At 33.8% G+C, this 17,161-nt stretch overlaps 1 protein-coding gene across 2 annotated transcripts in view; it reads left to right on the forward strand.

The window, feature by feature from the left end:
* The window catches only part of AIMP1 (aminoacyl tRNA synthetase complex interacting multifunctional protein 1), a 37,667-nt gene extending 26,497 nt beyond the window's left edge, over positions 1–11,170 (forward strand). The window contains exons 6-8 of one of the 2 annotated variants that reach the window (XM_090266385.1): positions 3,093–3,261; positions 9,613–9,648; positions 10,909–10,950. In XM_090266385.1, the coding sequence (XP_090122511.1) occupies positions 3,093–3,261; positions 9,613–9,632 (189 nt within the window). In that variant the 3' untranslated portion in view covers positions 9,633–9,648; positions 10,909–10,950. Of the gene's footprint in view, positions 1–3,092; positions 3,262–9,612; positions 9,649–10,908 lie in introns of both variants that reach the window. The other variant, XM_090266384.1, reaches the window with a different exon arrangement.
* The last annotated feature ends 5,991 nt before the right edge of the window (positions 11,171–17,161 follow it).

Genomic DNA, 17,161 nt, shown 5'->3' on the forward strand with positions numbered 1-17,161 from the left:
CTGTTCTACTTGTTTGCTCAGTTTGTTTTTTAGATTCAGTTGTTGATAGTTGTGAATTTATTGCCATTTTAGTATTCATAGTTTTGATCTTCTTTTTCTTAAATAAGTTTAACATTTCATGTAATAATGCCTTGGTGATGATGAACTCCTTTAGCTTTACCGTGTCTAGGAAGCTCTTTATCACCCTTTGATTCTAAACAATAGCTTTGCTGGATAGAGTAATCTAAGTTGTAGGTCCTTGCTTTTAGCCTGCAAAGTTTCTTTTGAGGAATCAGCTGACAGTCTTAATGGGAGCGCCTTATCAGGTAACTGCTTTTCTCTTGCTGCTTTTAAGATTATTTTTATCTTTATAACCTTTGGCATTTTAATTATGATGTGTATTGGTGTGGTCCTCTTCAGGTCCATCTTGTTGGGGACTCTGCTTTCTCAACTTGTATGTCTTTTTTTTCACCAAATGAAGGAAGTTTTCTTTCATTATTTTTTCAAATAAGTTTTCAAATCTTGTTCTTTCTCTTCTTCTTCCAGCACCTTCATGATTTGAATGTTGGTACATTTGAAGTGGTCCCAGAGACTCCTTATCCTATCCTCATTTTTGTTTTTGGATTCTTTTTTTCTACTTGCTATTCAGATTGAATGTTTTTTTCTTCCTTATGTTCCAAATCATTGATTTGATTCTCAGCTTCATCCACTCCACTGTTGGTTCCCTGTTAATTTTTCTTTACTTCACTTAGTGTAACCTTCATTTCTTCCTGGGTCTTTTTTATGCTTTTGAAGTACCCAGTTAGTTCATTGAGCATCCTAATGATCAGTGTTTTGAACTCTGCATCTGATAGATTGCTTATCTCCATTTTGTTTAGTTCTTTTTCTCGAGTTTTGTTCTGTTCTTTTATTTGGGCCATATTTCTTTGTCTCCTCAATTTGGCAGCCTCCCTGTGTTTGTTTCTATATATTATGTAAAGCAGCTTTGACTCCCTGTCTTAGCAGCATGGCCTAACATAAAAAAGGGCACCCATAAATTGGGTGGGGCAGAGCCTTAGGTAATCACCTGGGCAAGGCAACCTGTGTGAACCATGTTGATGGAGTTTCAGATATGGTGTCTCTGCTCTGTGGCTCTGTGTGCAAGAGGGCTCAGAAAAGGATCATTGGCTGCTGCCTGGCCTCTGGAGTTTTGTCAGTGAGGAAGCTGTCGCCCACCTGAAGTTTTGAGGACTTATCTTCCTGGCACAGGAACCATGGGCTGGGAGGCCTGGTGTTGGGCCAAATCCCTTGCTCCCAATTTATCCTTCCCGATTTTTATTTACCACGTGTGGGTGTGGAACTGCACCTTCCAAGTCTCCATGTCTCTGCCCCTCCTACCTGCTTGAATGAATGTGACTTCTTTAATTCCTTGGTTGTCTCACTTCCATACAGCTTGGTTCTCTGACAATTCTGGGTAATAGTTGTTTAGTAGTTTAGTTGTAATTTTTGCTGTGGTTGTGTGAGGAGGCGAACCATGTTTACCTACGCCTCCATCTTGACTGGAAGTCTCTATGACTGTTAATATTTAACTAATATATTTAGGTGCTCCTATGTTGGGTGTGTAAATATTTACTTATGTTATACTCTCTTCTTGTACTGACCCTTTTATTATTATGTTATGCCATTCTTTGTCTGTTTTTTTGTTTTTGTTTTTGGTCTTCGTTTTAAAGTCTTATTTTGTCTGATAGGAGAATTGCTATTCTAGCTCTTTATTCCAACTCTTCTCTTTTCATTCCCTGCTGAAGAGTCTCTTATAGGCAATATACTAATGAGTCTTATTCTTTTTTAATCCATTCAGTCACCCTGTGCCTTTTTAATTGGAGCATTTAATTCACTTATATAATAAGTAATTATTATAGGCATATACTTATTTCCATCTTCTTAATTGTTTTTGGTTGTTTTTGTACTTCTTTCTTGTTCCTTACTTCTCTTGGTTTCTTCCCTTGTGGTTTGCTAGTTTTCTTTAGTGTTATATTTGGATTTCTTTCTCTTTATTTTTTTGTGTATCTTTTGTGTGTTTGGTTTGTTTTTCCCATAGATATCAACCTATATTTATAGCAGTCTATTTTAAGCTGATAGGCCTTTAATTCAAGACATTCTAAAAATACTCTGTTTTTAATCCCCTCTCCACGCTGGTTTTGACTCATTTTAGATATTTTTGTTTATCCTTAGCTACTTATCATATGTACATTTGATTTTGTTACTTTTGGCTTTTAACCTTTGTATTAGCTTTTAAGTGGCTGATGCACTGCATTTCTTTACTATGTATTTGCTTTTACCTGTAGGATCTTTTCTTTCATGTATATCTTTTTTTTCCTGAACTGTGGGCTTTTCCCCCTGCTTAATGAAGACCCTATAACAAATCTTACAAAGGTGGTTTTGTTAGAATGAAAGCCTTTATTTATTTATTTTGTCTGGGAAACTTCTTCCTTCAATTTTGAATGATAACATTTTGGGGTAGAGTATTCTTGGTTGTAGGATCCTTCCTTTCAGCACTTTAAAAATATTCTGCTACCTCCCTCTGGCCTGCAAAGTTTCTGCTGAAAAATCTAATAGCCTTATGGTGTTTTCCTTGTATATGACTAGTTGTTTTCCTCTTGCTGCTTTTAAGACTCTCTTTTTAACTTTAGCTATTTTAACTACAGTACGTATTTGTGTAGGTGTCTTTCAGTTCAACTTGTTTAGACCTGGGTATCTGTTTCCTACCCCAGATTAACAAAGGTTTTCAGCCATTATTTTTTTCAAATAAGCTCTCTGACCTTGTTTTCTCTTTCTGAAATTCCTATAATGAGAATGTTAGTGTGTTTGATTTTTCCTCAGAGGCCCCTTAAACTATCCTTGTTTTGTTTTGTTTTTTAAAGTTTTTCTTTCTTACTCACTTATTGTAGAACTCTTTTTTCATCTTTCTATAAGGCTTTATAATACCAATAAATGATTTTGGATACACAGAGATAGAGGTACATCCTCAAAATCAGAACATTTGATACTTAGCGTATTAGATGTACCTTAATGTATTCTAGGTATAATCACTCCAAATTCTATACATCTTAATCACCTGTTTGTTTTTCACACAGATGCAAAATCGGATGGTGATTTTACTTTGTAACCTAAAACCTGCAAAGATGAGGGGAGTGCTATCTCAAGCAATGGTGATGTGTGCTAGTTCACCAGAGAAAATTGAAATCTTGGCACCTCCTAATGGGTCTGTTCCTGGTGACAGAATTACTTTTGATGCTTTTCCTGGTAAGTATTAGTTATTATTTAAAATTGTGTAGGAATTATTGTTCACAGAGTTAATACTTGTAATGTTTAAGTTTAAAAGCAATCCTGTGTATGATTCACAATTCTTTACACTAAATGACCATGATTTTTGAGATTATTGCTATTGGCTTAAGATGACATAGTGAGCACAAACATCTAACCATCCGCTTCCTCATGATTGTACAAATTACATAAAACACCAGTTTTTGCTTTAGTTAAAATACTAAATATAATCCCTACACAACAGGAGAATGTGATATGGATATAAAACAAATTAATGTGCTGCAAAATCATTTAAGCTATAGTTTATCTCAGAATGCAACCCAGAAGTATGAAGAGAAGTTCAGACATGGGAGAAAAGCGTTCAACTAATAATATACTTATATATGCTCTTATTTGACTTTAAGACATAGAGAAAATCTGTAAGTTAAAATTCATATTTATTTTAATAATTTAAAAGTAAGTTTTCATTACATATTGCTTGTTTTCCTCAGTAAAATGCTCCTGGGACAGATTAGGCTTTATAATGAAAGAGTAAGTTTCTTCAGATAGGTCTTTTTTAAAGCAGAAGAGAAAGGATGATGGGCAGATGTAGAATAAATTTTTCTTTCATTGAAGGAGAACATTATAGGAGGATAACAGAAATGAACAGACTGCATTTATTTAAAGTATGTTTATTTGACTAGAAAAATGGGAAAAGCAGGAATAAAGTAGAGTAACAAGCAGAATTAGGTTTAAAAGTCAGAATTGATTTGGAGACATTTGTAGAACGATCTGAGTTTTAATGTAATAGCCAGGCTGATGTGATTATGTAGGCCTGTTTTTTTAATCTTGTGTTAATTAATTATGTTTGATGAAATATTAGAATATAAAGAATTTTAACATTGGGATAACAGAAAATGTGGATGAAAACATAGGTTAATTTTCTTGAAACTAAGCTCCCCCCACCTAATAAAAACTAGACTAATCTAAAAAATACAGGGTTTGTTTAACAAGTATGTGTGACTTTGAATGCCTGTGTATGTCTTGAACCTTGGTTGAAACCATAATGGTCTGTGCTTTTTTTGAGAAATTGGGTTTTGGGAAAATGCCAGTCTAAATCATTTCTCAAAGGAGCATGATGACTTTAGACTCTAAGGAGCATACGATCACCACTCTTCTACCACAATATCAAAACAGTTCCCCAAACCTCATATTTTGGGGTAAGTGCAATCATGTGTATATTTGACACCTAAAATTCTATTTAGAAGACCTACGCACAACTTGGAATAGAAAACAATAAAGGTGAGCTTTTCCTTTAATATGGAGCATGCATTGGAAAAAAAGACAAATATTAGTTTACTTTTCCAGTTTAACATTTGCCATCTTTTTTTAATTTAAATACTTAAGATTTAGTACACTTTTTAAGTTTTTGATGTAAATTGTAGAGTCTCGCATTTAGAAATGGAATAAATCATCTACTTTAACCCATTATTTTATATGTTTATAAACTGAGGCCTGACACAATTTAGTTACTTGCTTAAGATTATGTAGAGTAAGTAGAAGGATCCAACAGTAGATGTGCCTGAATCTCTAATACTATAGCATTTTTGATTGTTGATGTTGCTTGCTATGAATTCATGTGGACTAGTTTATTAATGAAGGTATATAGTTCTTTTATTTCTGTGACAGCTTTCATTCCCTTACCTCATAGAATTAACAGGTAAATATTTCAGCAGTTGAATCACTTGTTATTATCTGGATGTTTCTGTTGAGTAAATTGAAAGTAAGTTTTACTCAGTGATTTAGCACTAGAGACGATAATGGCTGTATATGGATTTCTTGCCTTTACTATATTTTTAGTCTCTGAGTTTGGCTTTTTATATGTTTATACTTACATTCTTCCAAAGACTAATATTTCTTCTAAATTTATAGTTTCCCCTTGTGCCTTAGCACATGAATATATGGAGAAAGTAAAAAAAAAAAAATTTTTTAATTTAAAAGTGAAAGAAGGGAAAACCTAACTTTAAAATGGCTCATGAGGTTGCTTGAATTATTTTCTTTTCATTATTATTATTTTTTATTATTGTTTAAACTGTTAACAGTTGTTTCCACTTTTCTTCCCTTTCCCTCCCTCCCCCAGCCACATCCTTGAACTATTTTCTTATCACTTACAATAGGCTTACCCAAGCCAAACAGAATTGAATAATTGATAAATTTTGAGATATGAGGTCTGTTAATATTTATCTTGCTTATGGTTCCACATCAGTTACTGCTTCTGTAGCAGTTAATCTGAAAGGAAATAACAGTTAATACTACACAACACACCATTAGTTTTATTTTTCCTTTTTCCAGAGAGAGCTGTGATTTATCAGTGCATCTGTTTTGCATTTTAAAGCTTAAGGTGTCTGCTAGTACATTTTGATGTTCACTTGATGTGCTCAGTGTCTAGAGATTTATACTTCATGATATATATATATTAAGTGTGGTATAGAAATTACAATTGGGACTCAAACCTTTCCATTGCTGTTTGGCCTTGGAAAGGTTTTTACACTTAACAACTTTTTTCTTTAACTACAGAACTGAAAACTTCCATAGAGTTTAGAAGATGCCAAGTAATATTTTTATAACAATGGCTAAAAACCATCCCCACTCAATACTTTTTTTAATCCTGAATGTGTGAAGCTATAAATTTTATTATTTAAATGTATAACTGGTCCCTAAAGCACCAAGTAAAAATAACTTGAAAATAGTATTATAGCTAGGAGACAAAGGCAACGGCAGCCTTTTATAGAAAATGCACCGATTTTGCTCTAAAAGTAAATGAAAATTTGTATTCAGAATTTTAACCTCCAAGACCATACTTATTTCTGTTGATACTGAGTCTTATTAATAAACCTAAGTTAATGGTTAAGTGTAAAGTCTGTGTCATATGTAAGAGAGTTTCACATTTGGATCCATTTACTGTGTGTATTTGATTCTTCTCTCAAAACCCATTTCAATTAAATTTCTCTCTACCATGTTCCACCAGAACTGCTGTGGTCAAGATTCCTAATTACTCTCTGTAGCTAAATAACCGTGGCTTGTTCTTAGTTCTTTTCTTAATTGACCTGACATCTGGCATCACTCCTTCCTGGTGGTCTTCCTGCTTCCTCAGCTCTCCTTTTCCTCTCCTTTGCTGATTCTTCCTTACCTCCATCACCTCATCACCTCTTAACATTGGAGTGCCCCAGACCCCTTTTTGACTCCTCCCCACCCTTAACCCTACCTTCCCTCCTCTTTGTCCTCTTCTCCACATTATTCCCTGGCTATTTTATCCAATTACTTATCTAGCTGTCTAATAGACTTCACTAACATGTCCGCAGGGAGAATACATATCCCAGTCATCCCCCTAGAGTGCCCTTTTTTCCTTAGTATTTTCCATGTCATCTCACTGGAATGCCATTCTTTCAACTGTTATTTATTTTCTCATGCAGCTTCTCCTTCAGAAAATAACAGCGGGTGTCCCTTCTGAACATACCCAGAATCATTCTCATTATCTCCACCACAACTTTGGTCTTGGCACCAACATCCCTTATCTAGATCATTGCAAAAGCCTGACTGATCTCCCTGCTTTTGCCCTTGCCCTTTTCCTATTTTCAATTATAATAAGTAGAGTGATTTAGGTCACATTATATTACTTCTTTGCTCAAAAGCTTTGCATTTGACCCAGCGTACAAGCCTCCTCATTACAGTGGATTCCCATTATCTCATTCACTGCACAGACTCTTAATTCTTCATTTGCTTCATTTGAGCCACTGGCTCTTTCCTGAGATAGCTCCATTACTTATCATGTTCAGATTTTTCTCCAAAACATCACCATCTAATTTACTGTACATTATTTAATGTCTGTTCACACAGATGTAAGCATCATGAAATCTTTTTTGTTCTTACTCACTGCTATATCCCTGTCATCTAGAAAAATGCCTGGCATAGAGTAGGAGCTAAATAAATTGGTTAATGAATAAATAAAAAGAAACATACCAGTAAAATACGTCAAAAAGAAAAAAAAAGAACAGTATTTGAGAGCAGGCCTAAGTATCTACTTTCATTACTGCAATATCATTTCTGTCTGCCACCAAACCATGTTCCCCTGTTGATAAGCTTTGTAAAATTAATTGACTCCCTACTTGCTAAGTTATACTTCGGTTTTTGTGCCACAAGTGGCAATAGTTATAATTGTTAAAGTGCAGAAACTCAGTTAATCAAACAAATTAATTGAGTTAGTGCTAGGCTTTTAATGCTGTGGTAGATATCAGAAAGAAGCTGATGATCAGTGAGCATTCTATGCAGAATAACGGCCCAATGAAGTCTCTGGTTCTTACTTCAGACTTGTGAATGCCTGGGACTCTGGAATCTGTATTTATTGCTTTTTGTAGGTTTTAACTGCTGAGAAGGTGGAGGAGGTGGTCACAACTTTTCACATCTGTACAAACTCGTCTTGAACTAGTTCTTATTCCCTATGTGTTTTGTTTAGAATGAGTTGGCCTAAAATAATCTCTAAATGATTAGTTCTCTTACAACATGTGTAACCATTTCCAAATGGTGATTATTGGCATGTGTTTAACAGTTTCAGAGGCTCTGCAGTTTTTAGCTTGAAGAATTTTTATTGATATCATCCTTTACCTTCTTTGCATAGCAATGCCAAAGGAGGGAGGGCAGTTAAGATAGGAAAGAAAATTAGAAGAATAAGATTTAGTAGATGGATATAACACACAGGAATGATGAAAGACTTCTCTGAAAAATATAGTCATTAAAAAATTGTTTTAAATATCAGGTATGTTTCCCATGGGAGGTGATTTAAACTTTTCAACTAGCTTTATACCCTACCAAATAGTATATTATTCAGAAACATGCTCGCTAAGCCAGAAGGTTAATACTGCATCCAAGATTATCAATTCTGATTTATATTCAGTGATTATAATCTCAAATTTTAGTTGTCCAAGTCATTGTTTCATTTTTGTTCAAGTCTAGGAACTACATTCAGAGTGATACAGGTATTGATGCTTGTGTGCTAAAAGACATCGGTTATGTTTGGAGGTTCCCCTTATTTCTAGTTTATTTTTAGTTCAAATCTTTATTCCTTGAAAATTATTACAGTTTTATATAAGAAGTTTAAAACTTTCAGATCTTGGCTCCATATGTGCACAAGGGCTTGGTGACCTAGGAATGAACCTTCCTGAGCCCCAGCTTTTTCATCTATATTAGGGTTTTTGTTTGTTTGTTTGTTTTAATGAGAAGGGGTTTTGAATGGTATTTATTTCATGTGTGTTTTAGGAGGTTTAACTTTTGAAACACGTGGCTACCTGCCTAGTTTTTTAAGTTCTTAGTTGTAACTTTCATGCCTTAATTTCCTCCTCTATAAATTGGGGATAATAAATCATTTTTATATAGTGTACTGAGAGAGTTAAATAAGTAAATATATGAAAAGCACTTAGTGCAGTGACTGCCACGTAATAAGCACTATATGTGTGATGTATAATGACTGTTATTTGCTATACATTTCAATATCTTCCTAGGTCTGAGAGGCTTAATCTTCTGCTGCACCACAGCTTTTTGTACTTGGAGCTTAATGTGTGCATTCAGCAAAAATTTACTACACAATCTATGCTCTTTATAAGAAGCTTTTGCACAAATCTGGGACACTCTGTTTCTTAAATTAATTCATTATAAGTTAGGGAGCATCTCTTTTTGAGTGGGCAGAATTCAGGGTTAGTATTCAGGTCTCCCTGAACAGTAGCTTCACTTCTCCACATGATTTGAGGACAAAGTAGGATTATGCTCTTAGATTAGGAATGTTTAGGAACAAAAAATAAAAATATTTTATTAGATACTTAATATATTGATATTTTTCTATTTTTATTAATTAATAAAATTAATGTCCAATCTAATGCTCTTAAAGGAGTAAAAGAAGTCCTCACTTTCATAATCAATGTTTCAGTTTTAGTTTCATTGCATGTTCTTTTACTATAAATACATCAACTTCTGTCATTTTTGAAAACCCACATATCAGGGGACAGTTTTGTATGTCCTTGCCAATTTTATGCCAGTTTGTGAAGAGCTAATAAAGAACAGAGCTACCATGGCCAACCAATTTACTCAGTTTTGTTATGCCTATGTATGTGTGAGCAGAGAATAAACACTAGATAATAAGATGTAATCAGAATATAGACTTTAGTTCCAATAATGTTTAAAAGATTCTTTTTAAAGTAATTCCAAGAGACTTCAACTTGGGAGTCAGTTAAAAAGCGATGTATAAAGTTATATTTCTGTCAGTATTGAATTATACTTCAGTAGTATTTTTATTACTTCCAGGACAATCATTTTTCATCTGAAGTTAATGCTTAAGAGGTACATTACTTTTTTATTGTTTCTTGAACTTATTCTTCATTCTAAATGTTATTGAATATCCCCAGGTATTAAAATGCTGTTAAATTAAAATTTGCTCACTACTTCCTTATCATTCATTGCTTGGTATATTGGTTGTCGTTAAGCCTAGACACATATATTCTACAGTTCATTTGTTTTTTATTGATTGTAAGCTTTATAGTGAGTTACTATGAAGAGAAGGGATGGGGCATTATCCACATGTCAGAATGTTACTTCTTTTCTAAAGCATAGTTTATTATAAGGCAAGGTGTTGTACTAGCGGAACAGCAGCTTTGGTGTCAAAACCTGACTTCAGTTGTTGATTGTGTGTCTTTGAACAACTGATCTTCTCCGAGCCCCAGTTTCTTTATATTTAAAATTAGAATCAATGTTGTTGTGTGAATTGCATGCAACAACATATGTGTAAATTCGTGTTCTTAGAAAATGCTAGTCTTTGTCTTTCACTACCACTCTGACTTTCCATCTCACCAAATGGAATGGGTAGCAGATGAGACCCAAAATAGTTATATTTAGGTAGGTAATCCCAACATTTAGGCCATTCTCTAGTATTTATAAGAAATCTTTAAGCACTATAGCAGCAATCTAGTCATTTATTTTGTATGATGAAATGTATAGTAAAGCATACACTGCTTCTGCCACATGTAAAAATATATCACATGAAATTATACTCTTAATTGCACACAAAATTTTTAAAGAATACCTTATATTTTTATTTCAAATTTATAGAATAAATTCATTGAACTATATTACTTGTAAAATATTTATTATAAGAATAAAAATAGCCCTGGTTGGTGTGGCTCAGTAGATTGAGTGCTGGCTTGCAAACTGAAGGGTCTGTGGTTCCATTCCCACTCAGGGCACATGCCTGGGTTGTGGGCCAGGTCCCCATGTAGCATGTAGGAGGCAACCAATCTATGTTTTTCTCACACATCGATGTTTCTCTCCCTCTCTTTCTCCCTTCCTTTCCCTCTCTCTAAAAATAAATACAATCCTTTTTAAAAGAGTGAAAACAATATCTTTAATATTTGTAAGGAAATGACAAAATGTATTTTACCAATCAAGATTATAAAATCCCAATGTCATAAAAATAAATGTTAACAGTAAATGGTGAAATTCTGATCAGGTCTAAAGATCAGAAAGTACTGCAAGACAATTCACTAGAAATGTCTATGGACAATTTATTTAATGTGTTAGCTATATAATTTTATTTTTCCCCAACAGGAGAACCAGACAAGGAGTTGAATCCTAAGAAGAAGATCTGGGAGCAGATCCAGCCTCATCTTTACACTAATGCTGAGTGTGTGGCTACTTATAAAGGAGCTCCCTTTGAGGTGAAAGGGAAGGGAGTGTGTAGGGCTCAAACTATGGCTAACAGTGGAATAAAATAAAGTTAAATTAAAATGCTTCAGTGACTGAAATACATTGGAAAAAACTTTAATAACAATAAAAAGAAATACATTTGTGACTTATGCCTAAAATATAACTGGCTCATATTTGTGTTATTTCTCTTCTGGACTGGATTGGTTTTTTACCTTGTAATTATTGCTTCAAATGATTAGAGAAACATTATACTTTCACCTATGATTTATGATGATTTATTTTTTAGCAAGGATGTTAGTTAGCAGGTTGTTTTTTCTTTATGCATTTTTAGGTAAGTTGAACTAGATTAACATTTAGTTTCTTATTTGTAGGCACATGATGCATGAAATTTCAAGGCCTTGGATTTTTAGTATATCATGTATATGTGTTCTAAAGGTCTTCTCTTCAAAAATGATAAGTCATATTGTAATAATATTGAAAATGAACAACTGTTGATTCTAGAGAACCAAACATCCTAAAAGTTAAGGGATGTGGCGTTTGAACATTATCGCTGTTCTTTGCCCAAGTAACCCAAACTTTTTAAAAAGAAATTTCCAACTGTGTATTGAACTTTTCATTCCATTTAGCAAGTTAATTAGTAATAAATTTTGACTATGAAGTGTAAACACATTGCAAAGTGTTGCCAATGTAGTTTCCAATAATTGACCATAAAAGGAGCAGTCTATTTTTTTATTCTAGCTGACTTTAAAGATTCCTTGGGTACCTAATAAAACATTATTTATAGCCTATCATCTTTAGAAGAGCATTTAAGTTTGATATAATTTACTTTTTCGTGAAACATCTTACTGTCAGTGTATTTAAAGAAATGGCAGCCAAAACCTTAATATATACTAAGGCGTCAAATGCCTATTTTTACTCACCTTCTAGATATTCTAGAAACAACGAAAATTAATGTAAGTGTTATGAGCTTCAGTTTTATCAGCCTTGAGATGATGAGTGATGATTTGGGCTGCCTAAAAAGAAATGCATCTGGGGAGGTAGGAGTATAGATGTCATTTGAAAGGAAAGTCTCCAAGTTGAAATCCTAGCACCGTGGTAGCTCTTTCTGCCTCCAGTAAGGAGAAGCAAAACAAAGTTTTACAACAACCCTGAATGTTGATTTATAAAAGGTGTGGGTAAAGTTCATTTATTTAAAACCATGGAGTTCTGGTTGGCCAGGGAATGATACCATAATAGAATTTGATCTTCTTTCTGGAAAACTGAGTATTTATTAACAGTATCATTAACATATGTTGATAACTAAACACAAATGAATTTCTAAAGTTATTTTGTTCTGAAGATCCATTCTTTTGGGAATAAAGAATGTGACAAAGTCTTTTGTGATCCTGTCTTTTCTAACTTTTCCCAATTATATCAAATTTCTTTAAATCTAATATAATTTAAAGGGTATTTTATTTTAACTGCTTAGTTGAAATATTCCAAATTCTTCAAGTTCCATAAAAGCATTACTCAATCATGTTATCAATTTAGCCCCATTCAGTCGTTATTTATTTATTTATTTTAATCCCCACTTGAGGATACATTTATCGACTATAAGAGAAAGAGAGAGAAACATTGATCAGTTGCCTCCTGTATGTGCCCTGACTAGGGACTGAGCCCATGACCTAAGTTTATGCCCTTACCAGGCTTCTAACCCATGACTTTAAGTGCACAGGATGGCGCTCCAAAACCAACCAAGCCACACTGCCCAGGGCTAGTCATTATTTTTTAAGAAAACTTAATTCTGTTTTATTTGTATTGCTGGGATAAGAGAGCTCTTATGGAATCAACAACAACAAAAATGGCATTGTTGGTTAACTGGGCATAACTCTTCTGGCTTTCGAATGGTAGTCAGCTCTTTAAGGATTTTAAAAATAGGACAGAGTGTTAGATCATAGGCTAAACAGTTGGCGCCTGTTGACATCTATTTATGTATTGCAAACTAAACCAGAGCAAAAATCTGACCTTATCCCAAGATAATTTCTCATCCAGGTTGGCCCACTATCATACATGAATATCAGGAGTATTAACTTTTCTTATGTTTAGAAATTCCATGTATTCTTTTTGAGATGAGTCATTTTCAGGACGTGTTGATTTTAATATAAAAATTGGAAAACATTTCTCTGATTTTCTTCTGTTAAAAACATTAAGTACTCTACAGTTATAAGAACTTTAAGTGCCCACCAAACAGATAATTTGTTCTTGAATTTTTAAAAAATGTAAACTTTCGTTTAGACTATTTACAAAATATTCAAGGTAATACATGGATGTTTAATAGGAAGCATGTCATCAAGACAGAACATATGGAGAAGGCCTCATAGAGCAACATTAATGAGTTTAACCAGGTCCCAGTGTCTGGGCCTTAGCTTTTCAGGTCTAAAAATCTGCATTTGTAGCTGATAAGAAATGTATGGATCCTAGTATTACTGGTTTTGAGGCCAATTACCCAGCTTTGATTGCTAGCTCTATGACTTAACTGCCTGTGTGACCTTGTGCAGTTGTTCAGCCTCTATATACCTTACTTCTGTCATAGATGGGTATGATAACAGTACTTATCTCGTAGAGCTAGGAAGAGTGTGTCAGGTAGTACCCACAGAGTACTTAAAACAGTGCCTGGAACATAATAGATGTATATTATGTTGATATGAGTTTATAATAAGGATGTTCCTGAAAAGCTTAATTCTTGTTGAGAAGATTACTTGGTGTATATAAATTGAACAGAGTATGTTAAGGAATATTAACTATTATGTTAGTTTAACACAAATAGAAACAATCATATTTTCAAGTTTTTGGTGGGTGAGGGAGCACCTCACTGTTGCTTGTAATAGGGGCATTAAAGGGACATAAGCATACCTTCTCAATTTTCCAAGGAAATTATATGTTGTACTTTTAGAAATACAAAAATATCAGAAGTGCACAGTATTAGCTGTGTACTTCTGCTACACTGTGACATGAGTCCTGGTTCTGAGTGCTGTGCAATGGTCTGAAAACTAAAACTTAGTTACCATGGTACAAAATAAAAAAACTAGTGAGGCAAGTTAAAGTAACAACTACCAATAATATTGCAAAGTGCTATCTTGTGGAGAAAGCTTTGCCCTTCAAAATTTTAGTTAAGAAATAACTATACCCTTTTCTCAAAAGTTAGGGAGATATATTAATATCTGTCTGCTGTCATGAATTTTATTATAGAATTATTACTAAGATATTTAAAGCTTACCAATTTCTTAACTCCCTGGAGGTAGATCAGCCATCTAAACCTGAAAAAATCAAGAGAAGGGTTAAATAAATGCTTGTGCTAAAATAGAACTAGCTGAAACCTAGATCTTCCGGTTCCTGTTTATTGTGTGCTCTTCTCCATTACCATACACTTCCTTCCCTGTCAGTTAGATAGCATATGGTTTCTTTTATTTGAATGAGAAGTTAAACTTTTCTTTTGTTTAAACTGTAGGGAAAGATAGCGATTTAAAAAAATAACTAAACTCTAATAATTCATGTTAAGGAGATTAGGGTAGCTTCTTCAGTGAAATATCTAAGAGATTCTAAGAGAGGCTCTGAGGTCATTAAACACTCCTTTTGAGTCGTTAGGAAGGGAATTCATCTTTTTTTTCTTTTTGCTGCTGAAGTTCTCAGAATTACTTGGCAAAACAGGGCTGCTGCTGCTGCTGGCAGCAGTTGCCTTTCTAAAGAGCCTCGTGCCTTGATTCTTTGAATTGTGTACTATTGTTGAGGGCATTGTTCCTGTAATGACAATTCGCCCCAAACATCAGCCTGCGAGGGAGGTCACTAAGTTCCAGATAGATCGGTAGGTCGGTGTATGGGTGGGTGGACGGATGGATGGATGATATGCAGGCAGGCAGGCAGGCATATTTTAACCAGGATCAACTCTTCAGTCATATACTAGTACCTCTTTTGCAGTACTACTTGGATAATAACCCTGAAATTTGCAATAATAGTAAAAAGAAGGATGGTTGCTAATGGCCCTCTATACAAAACTGCATCTTCATATACTAACTTGTTGGAATGGAAAATAGTGGTTTACCCATTCTTGCTTATTTAACTTTTTACAGTTACGATTTTTCCTTTAGGTAAGTCATAGTGAGACAATTCATAGGTGTATTACTCCAAAAGGAAAACAAGAAAAAGAAAAGAAACTGAAAGGACCTAAAGAAAACAATGAAATAATTGTTGATTTGAAAGTGAGTCATCTGGAATTTCAGAGTGAATTAATAACTGTATAATTATTTTTTCGCCCTTATGTATTTCCTTGTTATTTCTTTCCTTCTACCTTACTCCCACTCCCCTCCTAACACACACTATTCCCAATTCTCTGAGTTTTGAGTAAAATATTTTGTTTTATTTTATGTCTTCATCATCATTTATCTGGCAGGCTACTCTGCTTAGCAACAGCAGCAAAAACAAGCCCGGGGCTTAATAATTGCAAGAAAAAAGATATATTTTCTAATGAAAGGGCTTCTTGCCTTTCCATTGTTATATAATGCCAACAGAATTGTTCTAATAGCTATTATTATTGTCTCCTTGTTTCTACCATGGCATTTATGTGATGATCCTTCATATCAAGGTTGCCCTGACAGAGTTTTATATGTTTTTGTAAATTGCTTCATTAGAATATCATATATCCCAGTAGAGAAATGCTCTCAATATGTGCATCCACTTAACTTTTCAGTCCTCAGATTACATATTTGGCTGATACTTGTTAATTTAAAACCCACTCAACTTTTAACACCTGGGGAATTTGGAAAGAATGGTGCATGAGTCATCCAGAATCAACACCACGATTTGATTTCTCTTTGAAAAAGATTAATGAAAAATGCAAACTAAAAGTCACTTTCAATAAGTTTAGCAAAAGAATCATTTTAGTAGAAATAACTTTTTTTTATAACCTTTAGTTTTCAGGTGAAAGGATAACATTTTCTCTTAAAGTAGCACATGCACTGAAAATAAGAACTGCTGCTTGTGAAAAGAGACTTATTTTTAATAAAGTTTTAGAATCTGGGAAATAGCAATGCAACTATTAACATTAGCCTTTTAAAAATAATTTTGATATGCCTGAAAACCAATAGAACAACCTAAGCAAATTTTTTATTAAAACAAGGAAGCCTATAGATAAATGTAACTAAAAAAAAATTAGTCTGAGATTGCTAATTGAAGTAAAATATCTAGAAGAATAAACCTGGTAAAGGTCAGACCTGGTAAGTATTAGGAGTGAATTAATAATGTCCCAAAATGATATATACTTAATGAGATTAACCCCAGCTACACAAAAATACCATGTTCTAATTTACAGTTCTCTAAAATATTCAAAACACTTTAAAATGTATGATTTATTTCTTAATTTTTTAATTTTATTAAATTTATTGGGTTGACATTGGTTAGTAAGATTATATGTTTTAGGTGTACATTTCTATGATACATGGATCTGTTTATTGCATTGTGTGTCCACGACCCTAAGTCAAATGTAAAATTTAGTAGAGATTTTTGTCTTCCAGGTAAGAATAGCATACAGATTGGGCATCTGGAAGGACATGTACAATACCAAAGATGAGTTTTCTGAGACATTTATTTTACCTAGATCTAATTCTGGTCACATGGGTCTTTTATCGCAAGTAATAATTAGCTCCAATAATAGTGAGTGTATTCGATGGATGCACTGTCATCCTGAAAAAGCTATACAACCCAGCTTCAGGTGGAGCACAGCACAAATGTTCAATGTATCACCAGTCTTATGATTGAACTATTCCATTGTCAACTAACATGTTCCCCTACATCCACTGTGCTGATTGTTGTGAGGCGCCAGGACTGTTATTGCATAATGCGGCATTGAAGAGTGTATCTCAAATTTAATGCCTTTTGGATGCTATACTAGAATTCTACTATACTAAAATTCAGAGTTTACTAGGAAAATACACTAAAGAAAAAGATTGGGAGAGATGAGAAAAAGATAATGAGGACTGGACTTTCTAATATTTGTATATTAAAAGAGATAATGATTACCTGGTATGCTCAATGTAAATGGTAAAGAAGACTTTTAAAACAGAAGAGACAATTAGTAAGGGGAAATCTTGAATTATTTAATTATTTTAGCAAAAGCTGGTAA

Source organism: Furipterus horrens, unplaced genomic scaffold (assembly GCF_987537825.1).
Source record: "Furipterus horrens unplaced genomic scaffold, mFurHor1.1.pri manual_scaffold_2, whole genome shotgun sequence".
NCBI lineage: Eukaryota > Metazoa > Chordata > Mammalia > Chiroptera > Furipteridae > Furipterus > Furipterus horrens.